At 41.1% G+C, this 14,880-nt stretch overlaps 1 protein-coding gene across 1 annotated transcript in view; it reads left to right on the plus strand.

Annotated features, from left to right (window-relative positions):
- Positions 1–307: 307 nt before the first annotated feature.
- TMEM236 (transmembrane protein 236) overlaps positions 308–14,880 on the plus strand; it is a 40,071-nt gene continuing 25,498 nt past the window's right edge. Inside the window, exons 1-2 of the mRNA XM_060095494.1 lie at positions 308–564; positions 12,072–12,144. Of these exons, the coding sequence (XP_059951477.1) occupies positions 308–564; positions 12,072–12,144 (330 nt within the window). The remainder of the gene's footprint in view (positions 565–12,071; positions 12,145–14,880) is intronic.

Below are 14,880 nucleotides of genomic sequence, written 5' to 3' on the forward strand. Positions count from 1 at the left end.
AAAGACTACATTAAAAGACCCCGCTTTTACCGATGCTCCAAAGCATATTCTGAAATCCATTTGACTTCTAGTAACCGATGTGCAAACACATTAAGTGATCATTTCCACAACTGCTCTGTTTCTTTAAGAGACCTCGGTTGTTAAGTTGGAAGATCATTGAACCAAATGAGGGTCAATAAAAGAATAAAAAGTCACTGGTTAGTGATTCGAGTACAAGGAACTTGATCCCAGTTCAGTGTCTGTGTGTCCATATGCCGCTCCTGGTCAGAGTGGAAGCATCTGGTCCCCAGGTGCTCGCCCTTCCAGGATGGCTTCGGGAAGACTGATGAAGCTGCTGTTTTTTGAGCTGCTTGAGCTTGCTGCTTTCACTGTCCCCACGCTGGTGATAATGGAACAGTTTGCTGATGCCTATCAAAGCACAAGGAGTACACCTGACAAAACGCATTATTGGCTGATTGTTTCCTGTTCGATTGCCTACGTATCTTCAGTGACTCTTTTGATTTGGGTTCCCGTGAAAGTTCTCTTGTACAGGAAACGTCATCTTTACCAAAAAATCAAAGGATGGTAAGTAAAAGAATTCTTTAGCAGGGAACCCCTGGGATGCTTTCAAAGAGATTTTCTCAGGTACTCTGGGTAAGGATGTTAGTGTAGCACACAGGTACATAATGTGAGATTAAGGAGAGGTAATAATCACTGTTTATATAAATGTGTTCCTATTATGGTATCTTCCATATTTTTTATCGGGTCATTTTTTACTGACATGTGTTCCTAAGAGTTAGCATGAATCTCTGATACTCTGAGTAGTAATTGTTGTACTATTTCCTCTGTACACTGAACTGCACAAAGTTTTCACAGTTAATTTACAGAAATCATAACTGTAAGGTTCTAATACAGAATTTTTTCTTTTGTGTAAAACTGAAAGTAATGTCTATGTTAAAATGTTTACATTGCATTATTTTGTAGCTATAAGGCATCCTTTGAGCATTAACCAACTGAGATTTTTAAGCAAATTGGTTCCTTTACTTAGATTTAAAAACAATAATACTTTGCTGTGTTGGTAAATTCTATTACCTTGGTGAGGGGAGGGGTAAGTAATTCAAATAATAACACAGAAATATTTTAAATAAATCAAGGTTTAATATGGATTGAACTCAGTTTAACTAATGACTGTATTGATCCATGTAAAGGTAATGAGAACATATAATTTCTGATCCTCATATATTTTTCTTTTTAAATCTTCAGATCTGGTTCTTGTCATCTGGGATTTCTTTGTTTTCTTTGATAAGTTAAGTTTTTCTTTCATACTGATTTTTTTTTTTGACTGCATTGGGTCTTTGTTGCTGCGCGCGGGCTTTCTCTAGTTGCAGCGAGCGTGGGGCTACTCTTCGTTGCGGTGCGCGTGCTCCTCATTGCGGTGGCTTCTCTTGTTGTGGAGCACGGGCTCTAGGCGCATGGGCTTCAGTAGTTGTGGCTCGCGGGCTCTAGAGTGCAGGCTCAGTAGTTGTGGCACACAGGCTTAGTTGCTCCGTGGCATGTGGGATCTTCCCAGACCAGGGCTCGAACCCATGTCCCCTGCATTGGCAGGAGGATTCTTAACCACTGCAAGGGAAGTCCCCATACTGATCTTTTAAAGGGACTTCTCTGGCGATTCTGTGGTTAGGACTCTGTGCTTCCACTGCAGGGGACCTGGGTTTGATCCCTGGTCAGGGAACTAAAATTCCGCAAGGCACATGGTGTGGCCAAGAAGAAAAAATTGGACAACATAGAACACATTTGAAAAGCAAGGAGTCGGGAATTTTAACCCAAGCAAAGGCAAAAATGTAAAAGTAATAGACACAGCAGTATAGCGAGAAATCCTGTTGCGAGGGTGTGTCGTGGAGGCATGAAGCGTGGGGCGCAGGAAGGGCTCTTTAGGTGCTGACACTGGGTGTCACCCCCAATCTCACCAGGGGACTTTCTCCCCCCGAGGGCAGAGCTCCTGTGAGGCTTCCGAAAATAAATCATGTAGTTGGCATCAGTGGGGTTTAGGTGTTTTCCAACACTTGACCCAAATCCTCCGCATCAACTAGGGGTGGGTCTGAAGCTGAGCTGGGTCCTCCACCCCTCACACCCGCTAGGAGTGGCTTCGACTGTTGAAGACTCCTGGCCAGGCTGGGGAATGTGTAAGTGAGTAGAGGAGTAAACCAGTGGCAAGCTGGTCATGCCCAGGAAGGTGCTTTTTGAGTTTTTTTTACATTGGCTCAATCGCTAGGACCTTAGGTCTGAATATCATTGAGGCAGCAAGCCTTCCCATGTTGCTTACTGTTATTAATATACTATTATTGTTACTGTAATTAAGCTATAATTGCTTCTTTACTGATCACTTATTATGTACTCTAAAGTTGATCTATGAATTTCATTTCATCCCATACCACCTTGTGAAGTATATATTTTTTATGAGCTTATTATTTTTCCCAAGATGAAACTGATGATTAGAGAGGTTGAGAAACTTACCCGGTCAATTGACAAGTGAGTGAAAGGACTATACTTTGGACCTAGGTCCATCTGGTTCTGTAATTGGTACTTCTAAGCACTACCCGAAACTGCTTCTTTGAAGGATGAGGTCCCAGTCTCTGGGAGCAATTGAAAGTAAGGAAGAGAGTAGTCTTTCATTTCTACCCCCTAGTGTTTGTGTTTGTGTTTGTTTGCTGTTTTTGTCTGTACATCTGGTCCAGCTACTCCTCTTGTGCTAAGTTGTCTTCGGCTGTCACAACAATTACATCTTCCAGTGATTTCTTTTGGGAAATACTTTTCCAGTCTTTTGTTTCTATTTGTGGGTGTGGCCGGCCATAAGTGTTCTAAATAGTTTTAGATAGAGGACAGTTTATCTATGATTTCAGTGAAACTGTGAAACTGTTCCCTCATGACCTCTTTTATGAGCCCTTATTATCTCTTACTGGCCTAGAAAAGAAGAAATTGTTACTGAGTACTAGTCTAGGAGCCTTACACATTCCGTACTGTTAAACTTAAACTTTATGACAACCTAGTAGGTATGCACTAGTATTCTTGTTTTATAGATGAAGAGGTGGAAACTTGAACATGTGATTAACTTTGTCTGGTGATAAAGCTTATAACTGGTGGAGCTGGGATTGGTGAGCCCAGACTGATCTTATTGTGTGCTGTTTCTTCTAACTTATGCAACTTCTCCTGTATTTTTTCTGACTTTGAATGCAAAGTGTGATTCAAGAAAAATGCAATTCTTCTAGTGTCATTAGGATACATTTCCCCTAAAGATGTATATTTGGATGTTATATATGAGTCCCAAAAACGTGTATAGGATATTTTAATATATGTGGTAACATAGCGTGCATGTGTCATACAGCCTGATTCCTAGATGAAGATGATGCAAACATTATGGCTACTATAGAAAGTAGGGATTGAAAGTATGAATTATTTTTGAAGAATACTTAGATAAATAGTTGTGTATGTGAGATTTCATAGATTCTTAGCATTCACAGATACACTGTTGATGGGCCTATTTGAGAACCTCTCTGTATGTCCACGTTGGTGTCATGGGCCCTGTGAGGCTGGTATTCAGGAGAGAGTGAGTCAGCCAGCTAGTGAAGCCCTGGCAATATGGCTGAGAGTTGCAGACCTGAGTTCAAATCCCAGCATTGACCCTGATTGGGAGACGGTGTGTGAGTTCTTTAAATTCTTTAAATTTTAGTTTTCTCATGAGCAGAACAGGGACGACCTAGTTTCTTTATTAGGTTGTTTTAAGAAACTGAATAAGATTATGCATGTAAAGTTCCGAGCACAGTGCCTGGCACATAGTAAGGACCCAGTGAATATTAGTGTTGTGACCTCAGACTGAATCATGTTTCCATTGAAAACATGATCTGGGGTAATCCTCAGAATGACTCTGAGAAGCAGTAGAAGTGATGATAAAAGTGATAAAACTGAAGAAAATTCTATGTTATAAGTGATACTCTGCGTATCTGGAGAATCTTGTAGGTCTCTTTTATCCTTTGAGTGTAATGAGGGTCAATAAAGTGGTATCATGAATATCTTATAAACTATTTTGCATATATATATAACATGCTTTTATTTTTTAATTTTTTAAAAATTGAAGTATAGTTGATTTATCATGTGTGTTAATTTCTGCCACATGGCAAAGTGATTGAGTTATACATATCTATACATTTTAAAATATTCTTTTCCATTATGGTTTATCTCAGGATACTGAATATAGTTCCCTGTGCTATACAGTAGGACCTCATTGTTTGTCCATTCTGTATGTGATAGTTTGCATCTGCTCATCCCAAACTCCCAGTCCATCCCTTACCCTCCCCTGTCTCCCCCTCGGCAACCACAAGTCTGTCCTCTACAGTGTGTGTTTTATTTTTCATTTTCTCGCTTGACCTGCACGCCTGTGTTGTAAAGTTGAGGGAATGGATATAATTGCCATTTTATAAGGCAGGAAACAATGTCAGAGAGCTTAAGACACACACTAAACCAAAAGTAGTCTGAACTTTTATCCCGTGTTCTTTGCTTTATTCCTGTTAAACACTTCCTCATTCTTTTGGAATGATTGTTCCTTTTTAGGATTGCCTGTCATAATTTATAAAAAGACTAGGGAGCTGGTTTGAGGAACGAAGAAAAGCTATTTATATCCACATCAAATTTTATATCCCAGTAAATAAGAGGAATCTTTGCCTGGGATACCAGTGAATAGGTGAAAACATTGACAAACTAGCCGGAAACTGAAGCAGATTTCCTCAGACAGGGTACCTTGGGGCAAAATAATCCTGGAGGACTTTGGGGGATTCCCAGACTGCTGTGGAAGTCAGGGCTATCCTGGACAGTGCTAAGTTAGAAAGACTCCAACATTTTGGAACATTTTCCCTTGTTTACATCCTTAACATAGGCCCCCGATTTGCTGTTGATTTGTTCCAGGCAGCAGCGGTGGTAGCAGCAGTGATAGTTATGGCTGTCGTCTTGGTACAAGAAGAGCAGATGTCGACTGAACAATTACTGTGCACCGAGGAGCGTGGTAAACACAGTGCCTGTATTGTTTTAGTTAATTCTCTAAGCGTTTTGAAGAAAGCTTCCATGCCCATTTAACAAGTGAGGAAATTGGGGCACCGAGGTTAAAAGACCACCCAGCCAGTGAGTAGGGAGCCAAGACCAACCCCAGGGTGTCTGGGGTCTGAGCCCCTAAATGGTCCACAGTGACACACATGGGTGACAGGCTAACCCGAGGAGGGAGCGCTCGCTCTTTTCAGCACCTCTGAGAAGGTCATCGGTGAGTGACCACGAACTAAACCCTGGTGCTTAACAGTTACCTCTTCCCAGAGCATCCCCTTTCTTTCAGTCTGTCTGTCATCTTCTGAAACACTCAGGACTGATCATTTTCTCCTCCTTGATTACAGGCTTTCTCTGCTTGTCCCACAATCTCCAGTAAAGCGGCGTGAGTGGATTCACTTTTGCTTTTCTCTGCTGCATATGCAGTGTCGCCAGATTCCATGAGTTCTTTCTCTTTCATCTCTTTCTCTTTCATTCAGGACCTTTGCTCTCCGTGGCTGTTTTCCTCTCCCCAGTCAGGCGCTGATTTTCAAGGCCACCTGGAGGTGTGCCCTTGAGGTTCTGGCATAGTTCCCCAACTTTTCACCTATTCAGGTCCAGCGTCAGATCCCTTGTTCTGGTCGCTTGTGTTCAAAGGAGGCATGAAGACCATTTTATTAACCTTCTGTGGCTCTGGCAGCCTTCACCAGCTGCTGTCCTTGCCTTTGGCCTCTCTGTCCCGCTCATTCCCTCCCAGTCCTGTTGACAGAGTCATAATCTTCTTGAAAAATGGTGTAGCATGTCAGTTCCACCTTTAAAACTCTACGCTTCCCCTTGCTTGTAGAATTCAGTGTTGGCATCATTCTGAAGCTGGAAGGCACCTTAGCGTTCATCTAGGGCACTGTTTCTCACAAGACCGTCTGCCTCTGAGTTTAAAGGGAATTTACGACTTTTTGTGTCTCTAATTAGGAGAAGAGCCTTCCTTATTTCCTTGTATTGAAATAAACTCTGCCACCTTGTCGCTTCCTTCCAGTCTTCCTTGTACATGTCACATCCTCTGACCCCCTTTATATGCCAGTGAATTTGGCCATGGCCGGGAGCTCTACCCATTGCCCCTGATTTCCCCTTTTTATTGCTTTTTTTTTTTATAAGACGCATCAAGTATTTTATTTATTTATTTTGAATATTTTTTTGATTTTTTTTTAAATTGGGGTATAGTTGTTTTACAATGTTGTGTTAGTTTCTACTGTACAGCAAAGTGGAGTTCCCTGTGCTATACAGCAGGATCTTATTAGTTATCTATTTTATACATATTCGTGTATATATGTCAATCGAATTCTCCCAGTTCATCACCCCCCCAACCCCCTAGCCCTCACCCCGCCAAGATGTGTCAAGCATTTTAATTTGGAAGTTGCATACTTCAACTTGCATAGAAAAATTTGGCTTCATCAATCAGTCAATCAATTTTCAGTGATTCCACAGTCACCAATTTCAGAGTACTGTCCTTGTTATGAAATTACTAGCATGGCTACAAGCAATTAACTAGCCCCATATAATGGTCACTCTCAGTAGCATGAGCACATTTCTTTCTCTTCTAAAAAAATTTTCTGGGAGTCTAGTTGATGCACGGTGTTGTGTTAGTTTCAGGCGCACAGCAAAGTGAATCGTCTATACGTATACATATACCCCCTTTTTATTGCTTTTCGAGCACTCTCATCGGCCCTCATAAACTGTCACTTGTACAATGACGACTCCCCACGTTGTGTTTCTAGGGGTGACCTCTTCTCTGAGCTCACTGACATCTTCTCCTCTCCAGTGTCCAGGCTCCATCAGTATTTCTTGTCGTATGATTTCTGAACCTTTTACTCTTTGGGATGCCTCCTTGGGATGCTGGTTGGCCTGTTAATGTCTGAGTGTGGTCTCATTGATACCACACACCTTCAATGTATTACAAAGCACAATCATGTGAAACGTGGCAAAACAAGGTCTGCCTGTATATTGGTTTTAGCCAACACTTCTAAGTTTTAAGGCTTGACAATAAACCTCTGTGTCTGGACACTCTGTCCCCTGGGCTCCTCAGGGTGGTGGCTCCACCTTCTTGGCCTTGGGCAGCAGCCCTGCTCTCTGGATCTGAGGAGGGAACCCCTGGGCCTGTGGTGGCAGCAGCAGCTTCCCTGGCCTCTGAAGCATCATCAGAGTCATTCTTCCCTGTTCTTGAAGGACAGTACATATCTGCAGCCACATAGCTCTGTTTTAACCTGTTTCCTGCCGATCGTACCCAGAAGTCTCACAGCCTTTCTTCATTTTGTCCCATCTCTTTCCCCCTTCAGTGCAAGCTGTCAGGGTTTCTGCTGAGACGGTTGATTGGATTCACAAGCCACACCCTTACTGTTCTCTCCAGAACATGCTTTCTCATTTTTTGTATCTTTTGCAATATGGATAGGGTGAGAATTTTCTGAATCTTCAAGATTGGGCTTTTTTTTTGTTTAACAATTCCTTCTTCAATTTATCTCTCTCCTCTTGCGTTTTACTCTAGTCAACAAGGAGAAACCAGGCAATGCCTTCAACACTTTGCTTAGAAATCCCGAGCTAAGCGTCGGAGCTCATTGCTTACAAGTTCTCCTTTCTACTCAACAGAACACATTTCAGCCAAGTTCTCTGTCACTGTCTAAAAAGGATCACCGCTCCTCCAGTTTCCAGTATCACAGTCTTCATTTCTGTCAGAGACCTCATCAAAAGGACTTTTTTTTTTTTTTTTTTTTTGCAGTACACGGGCCTCTCACTGTTGTGGCCTCTCCCGTTGCAGAGCACAGGCTCTGGATGCGCAGGCTCAGCGGCCATGGCTCACGGGCCCAGCCGCTCTGCGGCATGTGGGATCTTCCCGGACTGGGGCACGAACCCGTGTCCCCTGCATCGGCAGGCAGACTCTCAACCACTGCGCCACCAGGGAAGCCCCAAAAGGACTTTTAATATTCATATTTTTAGTAACATTCTGTTCATAATAATATAAGTATTCTCTAGAATGGTAGAGGCTTTCTGCACAGCTCTCCTCTTTCTGAGCTCTCCTCAGAATCTCCTTTAACTTCCATATTTCCAGTAACATTCTCTTCTGGGTAATCTAGCCTTTTTCTATCGTGCATCTTCAGACTCTTCCAGATTATCCATTACCCAATTCCAAAGCCACTTCCACATTTTGGGTATTTGTTACAGCAGTATCTCACTTCCCTATATCAAAATCTGTGTTAGTTTCCTAAGACTGCCATAACGAAGTACTTCTAACTGGGTGGTTTAAACAACAGAAGTTTATTGTGTCACAGTTCTGGAAGCTAGAAGTTCGAGATTAAAGTGTTGGAAGGCTTGGTTCCTTCTGAGGGCTATGAGGGAGAATCCAGTCCAAGCCTCTCTTCTAGCTTCTCATTTTTTTTTTTAACATTTAAAAAAAATTTTATTTTGGGCTGTGTTGGGTCTTCGCTGCTGTGTGCGGGCTTTCCCTAGTTGTGGCAAGAGGGGGCTACTCTTCATTGCAGTGCGTAGGTTTCTCACTGTGGTGGCTTCTCTTGCTGCGGAGCATGGGCTCTAGGCACGTGGGCTTCAGTAGTTGCAGCATGCAGGCTCAGTAGTTGTGGCGCACAGGCTTAGTTGCTCCACAGCATGTGGGATCTTCCTGGACCAGGGATTGAATACGTGTCTCCTGCATTGGCAGGCGGATTCTTATCCACTGTGCCACCAGGGAAGTCTCTCTTCTAGCTTCTGATGGTCTGCTGGCAATCTTCGGCATTCCTTGGCTTATAGATGCATCACCCTGATTTCTGTCTTCATCTTCACATGGTGTCTTCCTGTGTTTCTTCATGTAATCTTCCTTCTGTACATATCTGTCTCCAAATTTCCTTTTATATAAGGCCACTGGTCTTATTGGATGGGGGCCTGCCCTAATGACCTCATTCAAACTTATTACCTCTGTAAAGACCCTATTTCCAAATAAGGTCCTGGGGGTTGGAACTTCAGCATGTCTTTTAGGGAGGACACAATTCAACCCATACCACTCATTAATAAATTAGAAGCATATGTTAGCAGTAAGTCAAGATTTTCAAATACAGGTTATCATTATTTCTGCTTAAATAAAACACAGATTTGGATTAGTATTCACTTATTAACTATTCTGTTCATTCATTTAGCATTTATTGAATTCCTACTCTGTGCCAGACATTCTCCAGGGTTATGGGGTTCTTGAACTTGGATGAGAAACAAGTTACATCTCTATTTTCGATAACCTCTGATTGAAAGATGGCCTTTCTTTCCATTATGAATGTTGGTAACAAACCACAGTAGTATTAGCAGGACCTGTAATTTTATTACATAGATTTTTTTTTCATATCACATTACAATTGTTGCGGATACTTCACATTACGGTTTATGATCTTCACTACCTTGAAATTATGAGAGACTACAGTTTCCACTAGATCTTGAATGCTCCAAAGAAAATAAGAAGACACTGTATTCTTAGATAAGTGTATATATTACTAAATCAAAATTTTAAAAGAATGTGGATAACTGTATTTCAATATAATTGCTTTGTTTTGTAGTCTATGTATTTTGTGCATTTAAAAATTCTATTCTGGGCTTCCCTGGTGGCGCAGTGGTTGGGAGTCCGCCTGCCGATGCAGGGGACACGGGTTCGTGCCCCGATCTGGGAGGATCCCACATGCCGTGGAGCGGCTGGGCCCGTGAGCCATGGCCACTGGGCCTGCGCGTCCGGAGCCTGTGCTCCGCAACGGGAGAGGCCACGACAGTGAGAGGCCCGCGTACCGCACAAAACAAAACAAAAAAAATTCTATTCTGAGGAGGATCCATAGGATTTAGCAGATTCCCAGGAAGTTTATTGTACAAAAAAAAAGATTTAGAAACATTGTTCTAAATGCTGGAGCTAAAGTAATGAACAGTTCAGATAAGGTACATAGTCCCATGGAACTTACCTTGGGGATAGGCACACAGGAGCCAGACGTGGAAGATCTATGATCTAGATTTAGGTCTACGATCTAGAGACACCCTGGCAAAAAGGAAGAGCCAGTGTAAGCCTCGAAGGTGGGGCAAGCTTGGGTGATCACAGAATAACCAGAGTGCTAGTACGGCAGGATTAAGTGGATGGTGGGGAAGAGGCAGGTCATTCTAAGTGAAGAGAGTAGGAGAAGGAAGAGAAACCACATCACGTAGAACACTTAGGCAACAGTGATAGGTTTCAATTTTATTCTAATTACATTAGTCATACATTGAAAATATTTTTAAAATCTCTAAAATATACAAATGAGTGTATTTTGTGGTAAAATACACCTAGCATAAAATTTACCATCTTAACCATTTTTAAGTGCACAGCTCACTGGCATTAAGTACATGCACATTGGTGTGCTACCATCGCCACCATCCATCCACAGAACCCTCTTCATCTGCCAAAACTGAACCTCTGTAGCCATTAAACAGTCACTCCCCATTCCCCACTCCTCCCAGCTTTGGTGATTTTTGAGCAGGGCAGTAATAAGAGGTGTTTTACATTTGAAAAATCAGGCGTTTGCTCTATGGAGAAAATATTGCTAGGCAAGAAGAGGGACACTAACAGGAAACTGGTTACAAAACACTGCAGATGAGACATGATAGTGAGAGAACCACGGTGTTAGCAGAGGTTGATTCAAATTACATTTTGGCATTAAATCATCAGGCGGCATTTGATGATGATTGGGATGGGTATGGGTTATTTTTCAGGCATGTTAAGTCTGAGTTGCCTATTAGACATCTGAGTGGAGGTGCCAGATAGATAGTTGGGTGTCCAAGTCCAGAGCTCAGGATAAAGGCCAGTGTATATATACTATAATCTATTTGTGAGTCATGGGCAAGTGGGTGGTGTTTAAAGCGATGGGATTGGCTGAGATCATCAAGGGAGATAATATAGATAAATAAGGGGTGCAGGAATAATCCCTGGGGCACTCTTATTTTTTAGAGGTCAAGCTGAGAAGAGGACTCTGTGAATGCCCCAGCTAGCCTCAGAGAGCTGAGTGCTGCAGGAATCTGGATCTGGGCTCAGAGAAGGAGGCAAAGCTACCAATTTAAAATTCTATCTTAACTCTGGTTTTAGCAGGTTGTACTGAGTCTGGCTATGAGAGATGGGCTATCCAATGCCCTATCTTATGTCTATACCTAGAACATCTAGGATGGGACTGGGGTAGGGTGAAATGGTGGGACCCAGAAGAATTCTTAGTCATTTGTAAGACTCCAACAATACTTTTTGAACTTAAACACATACTATCCTATATATGTAATTCGTATAATACGTATTTAACTAAGGAAAGAGGGGGTAAATATTTCACTGTAGAAAACCTCTGAGTATATTTTATCTTCCCATAAATTAGTGATGTTAAATATACATTTTAATTCTCTCTGTCATGATAGACTATTATATATTATATCTCAATAGCTATTTGATTGCTTGATCATGCAAGGCTTAAAAAGTGGTCCAAAAACAAATTTAAAAACGATGTGATTTTTATGTCTATATGATTTTTTTGGGGGGGTGGTTCAAGTAAAAAAATCCAGGTCGTCTTTAACTATCTAATAGTATATTGTTTCTAAATATATTTTTTGAAAAATCAATTTTACAACATGGGGTATAGTATCACTTGAGAAGGTCATGCTGTTCTTTTTTTCAGTTGGTCGCCAGACCCTGAACTCTTGGACAGGATTCTGATGAATGAATTTTGAAAATATTGAATGTCATTTGTCTTGTACTGTGATGCTTTTAGCAGTCGATGGTTTGCTAATTATTTGGAAACCTCTCACCCCTTTGTTCTAGAAAAGCATTCTGGCTTTTGTGTGTGTTCCCCTTTGCCATACTCAAACATTTGGGAAATGGAAATAGGGAAGTAGTAGCTTCTTAGAAAAACTATAGATGAATGGAACAGGAACTGCAAAATTGGCAAAATGTAACAGGAACTGTTGACCTTGTACATTATTGCTTTTGCTTATTTTTTCTCCTTTGCTAGGAGACCTGTTATGTTGATGTGTGTAGTCCTCACCACGCTTCCCAGCTTCAGCTTTTCTATAGCAGTGACCGAGGTATGGAATTTTGATTTCTTGTCCTGCAAGATTTTGAGTTTTTAAAATGTCCCCTGTTATTAAAATTTCATAGAGTGGTGTGCCCAAACAAATTTCTTGAAGTTTATTATCTCCGGTCTTATTCTAAGTTGCAATATATATATTTAAGGTCCTAAGATCATTGTTACCTCTGTGATTGTGGAGGAAAGTATAGCAGCCAATTAGAAAAATTGCTTCTGTGTTTGTATGTGTGAGAAAGGAAAGTTATTTGAAAATAAAAAAAAAAAAGCAAGGAATTTGAGAGTAGATCCACATGTGTTTCTTCTAACCTGATGTTTTTCATGAGTGTCCTCGGTTCTAAATGGAATATCCAATCAGTATCCAAGGGAACAACCACTCACATGCTAAAGCTTTGATAAGATTCCATTGACAAATAATTTGTACACGATGTTTATTTGAAAATAAATTTGACTTTATGTTTCAATAAATGCAGCTACAAAGGGACTCTGATGAATGGACATCTGCAGGGCAGGAATACTATAGGGAGAACTTTCAGCCTGTGAGGGCTCTATTACCCAGAGAGTTCAAAGCAGAATGCCCTGCTAACCTTATTAATTTTCAAGGTGCTGTGAAAGATGTAATTTTATTTATTTATTTATTTATTTACTTATAAGATTTTCATTTACATGCTGAGCAGGTAGTCATTAAGTGCTTACTACATGCCAGGTACTGTGTTAGAAACTGAGGATAGAGCACGTAGAAAATTTGACAGTCTCTGGCCTTCAGTAATTTTTTATTGACAGTAGAGAGAAAAATAAACAGGCAGTTAGAATAGGTATGATCACTTCTGTGAGAGAGGTGAGTACCAGGTAGTGGATGACATCATTAGAAATTACATGACTGTTGGGAGATGTCCTACATGTAGCATTAGGACAATACACGAACACACAGAATAACCTCAGAAGGCCATACAGATGAACTTTGCATCAAGTTGCAACACACAAGTATTTTAATCTAGATTTATCATTTTCTCCTTCCTCCCCAAAGACCTTGTAAAGCACTTGGGAGGTTCCCAAGAGCTTTGAAAATTCAGTGTACAACACTTTCAAGCGGGCTTCCCTGGTGGCGCAGTGGTTGAGAGTCCGCCTGCCGATGCGGGGGACACGGGTTTGTGCCCCGGTCCGGGAGGATCCCATATGCCGCGGAGTGGCTGGGCCCGTGGGCCATGGCCGCTGGGCCTGCGCGTCCGGAGCCTGTGCTCCGTGGCGGGGAAGGCCACGGCAGTGAGAGGCCCACGTACCGCAAAAAAAAAAAAAAACACTTTCAAGGAACACCACTATCACAGATGATGCTCTATCTACAGTTTAATTGCCCTTTTTGGGATTCTTTCCCATTATGTCTCACCCACTGTGGGATATTTTTCTTTCCTTTTTTCTTATTTTTCACTGAAGTCTAACACACAAACAGAAAAGTTCACACAACATAAATACACAGTGTTAATGGAATACCACAAAGCAAACTCCCATGGAAACACTACTCAGGTCAAAAAATAAAACTTTGTCAATGCCCTAAAAGCCACTTCCAATGACTACCTTTCCTCCATCCCAAAGGTAACTTCTATCTTAACTCCTAATACCACAGGTACCACAGGTTAGTTTATCTGTTTTTGAAAGTTTTATAAAGGGAAGTCAAATTATCTATTATCTATCTACCTATCTATCTATCTAATTTGTATCTGGCTCCTTTTATTCAAAAGTATGATTCATTCATTTTTTCTGGTTAGCTGTAGTTCATTCATTTTCATTCCTATATTTCATTTCATTTTATGAATTTATCATAAAGTATTTTATGAATTCTTTATGATATTTATCATTTTATGAATATATCACACTTTATTCATCAGTTCTACTCTTTTTTTTAAATGGGCAAAATATTTTAATAGACATTTCACAAAGAAGATCTACAAATAGCAAACAAGCACCTAAAAATATGCTGAACATTATTGGTCATCAGAAAAATGTAAGCTAAATCACAATGTGATACTACTACATACCCACAAGAGCGGTTAAAATTTTTTTTTTTTTTCTTTTTGCGGTATGCGGGCCTCTCACTGTTGTGGCCTCTCCCGTTGCGGAGCACAGGCTCCGGATGCGCAGGCCCAGCGGCCATGGCTTATGGGCCCAGCCGCTCCGCGGCATATGGGATCCTCCCAGACCGGGGCACGAACCCGTATCCCCTGCATCGGCAGGCGGACTCTTAACCACTGCGCCACCAGGGAGGCCCTAAAATTTTGTTTTTGTTTTTGTTTTTTTTAAATTAATTTTTATTGGAGTATAGTTTCTTTACAATGTTGTGTTAGTTTCTACTGTCCAGCAAAGTGAATCAGCTATATGTATACATCATCATTTCTGCTCTTAATGGCCATTTCAGTTTCCAGTTTTTGCTGCTGTGAATATCCTTGAACATGTCTCTTCGTACCCATGTGCAAGCATTTCAGTTGGTTAAATGTGTAGGAGTAGAACTGATGGGTCACAAGATGTTCAAGTACTGAGTTGTAACTGACAATGTCAGTTCTTCAAAGAGAGTATACTAATTTAGACTTCCACTAGTAGAGAATGAGCAGTCTTGGTGTTCCTCATCCTCAGCAGCACTTGCACTTTAAGTCTTTTTATTTTAACCATTCTGGTGAGTATATTCTTGAATTTCATTGTAGTTTTCAATTGCATTTCCCCAGTAATTAATGAGATTGAGCATATT

This window comes from Mesoplodon densirostris, chromosome 4 (genome assembly GCF_025265405.1).
Source record: "Mesoplodon densirostris isolate mMesDen1 chromosome 4, mMesDen1 primary haplotype, whole genome shotgun sequence".
NCBI classification, from domain to species: domain Eukaryota; kingdom Metazoa; phylum Chordata; class Mammalia; order Artiodactyla; family Ziphiidae; genus Mesoplodon; species Mesoplodon densirostris.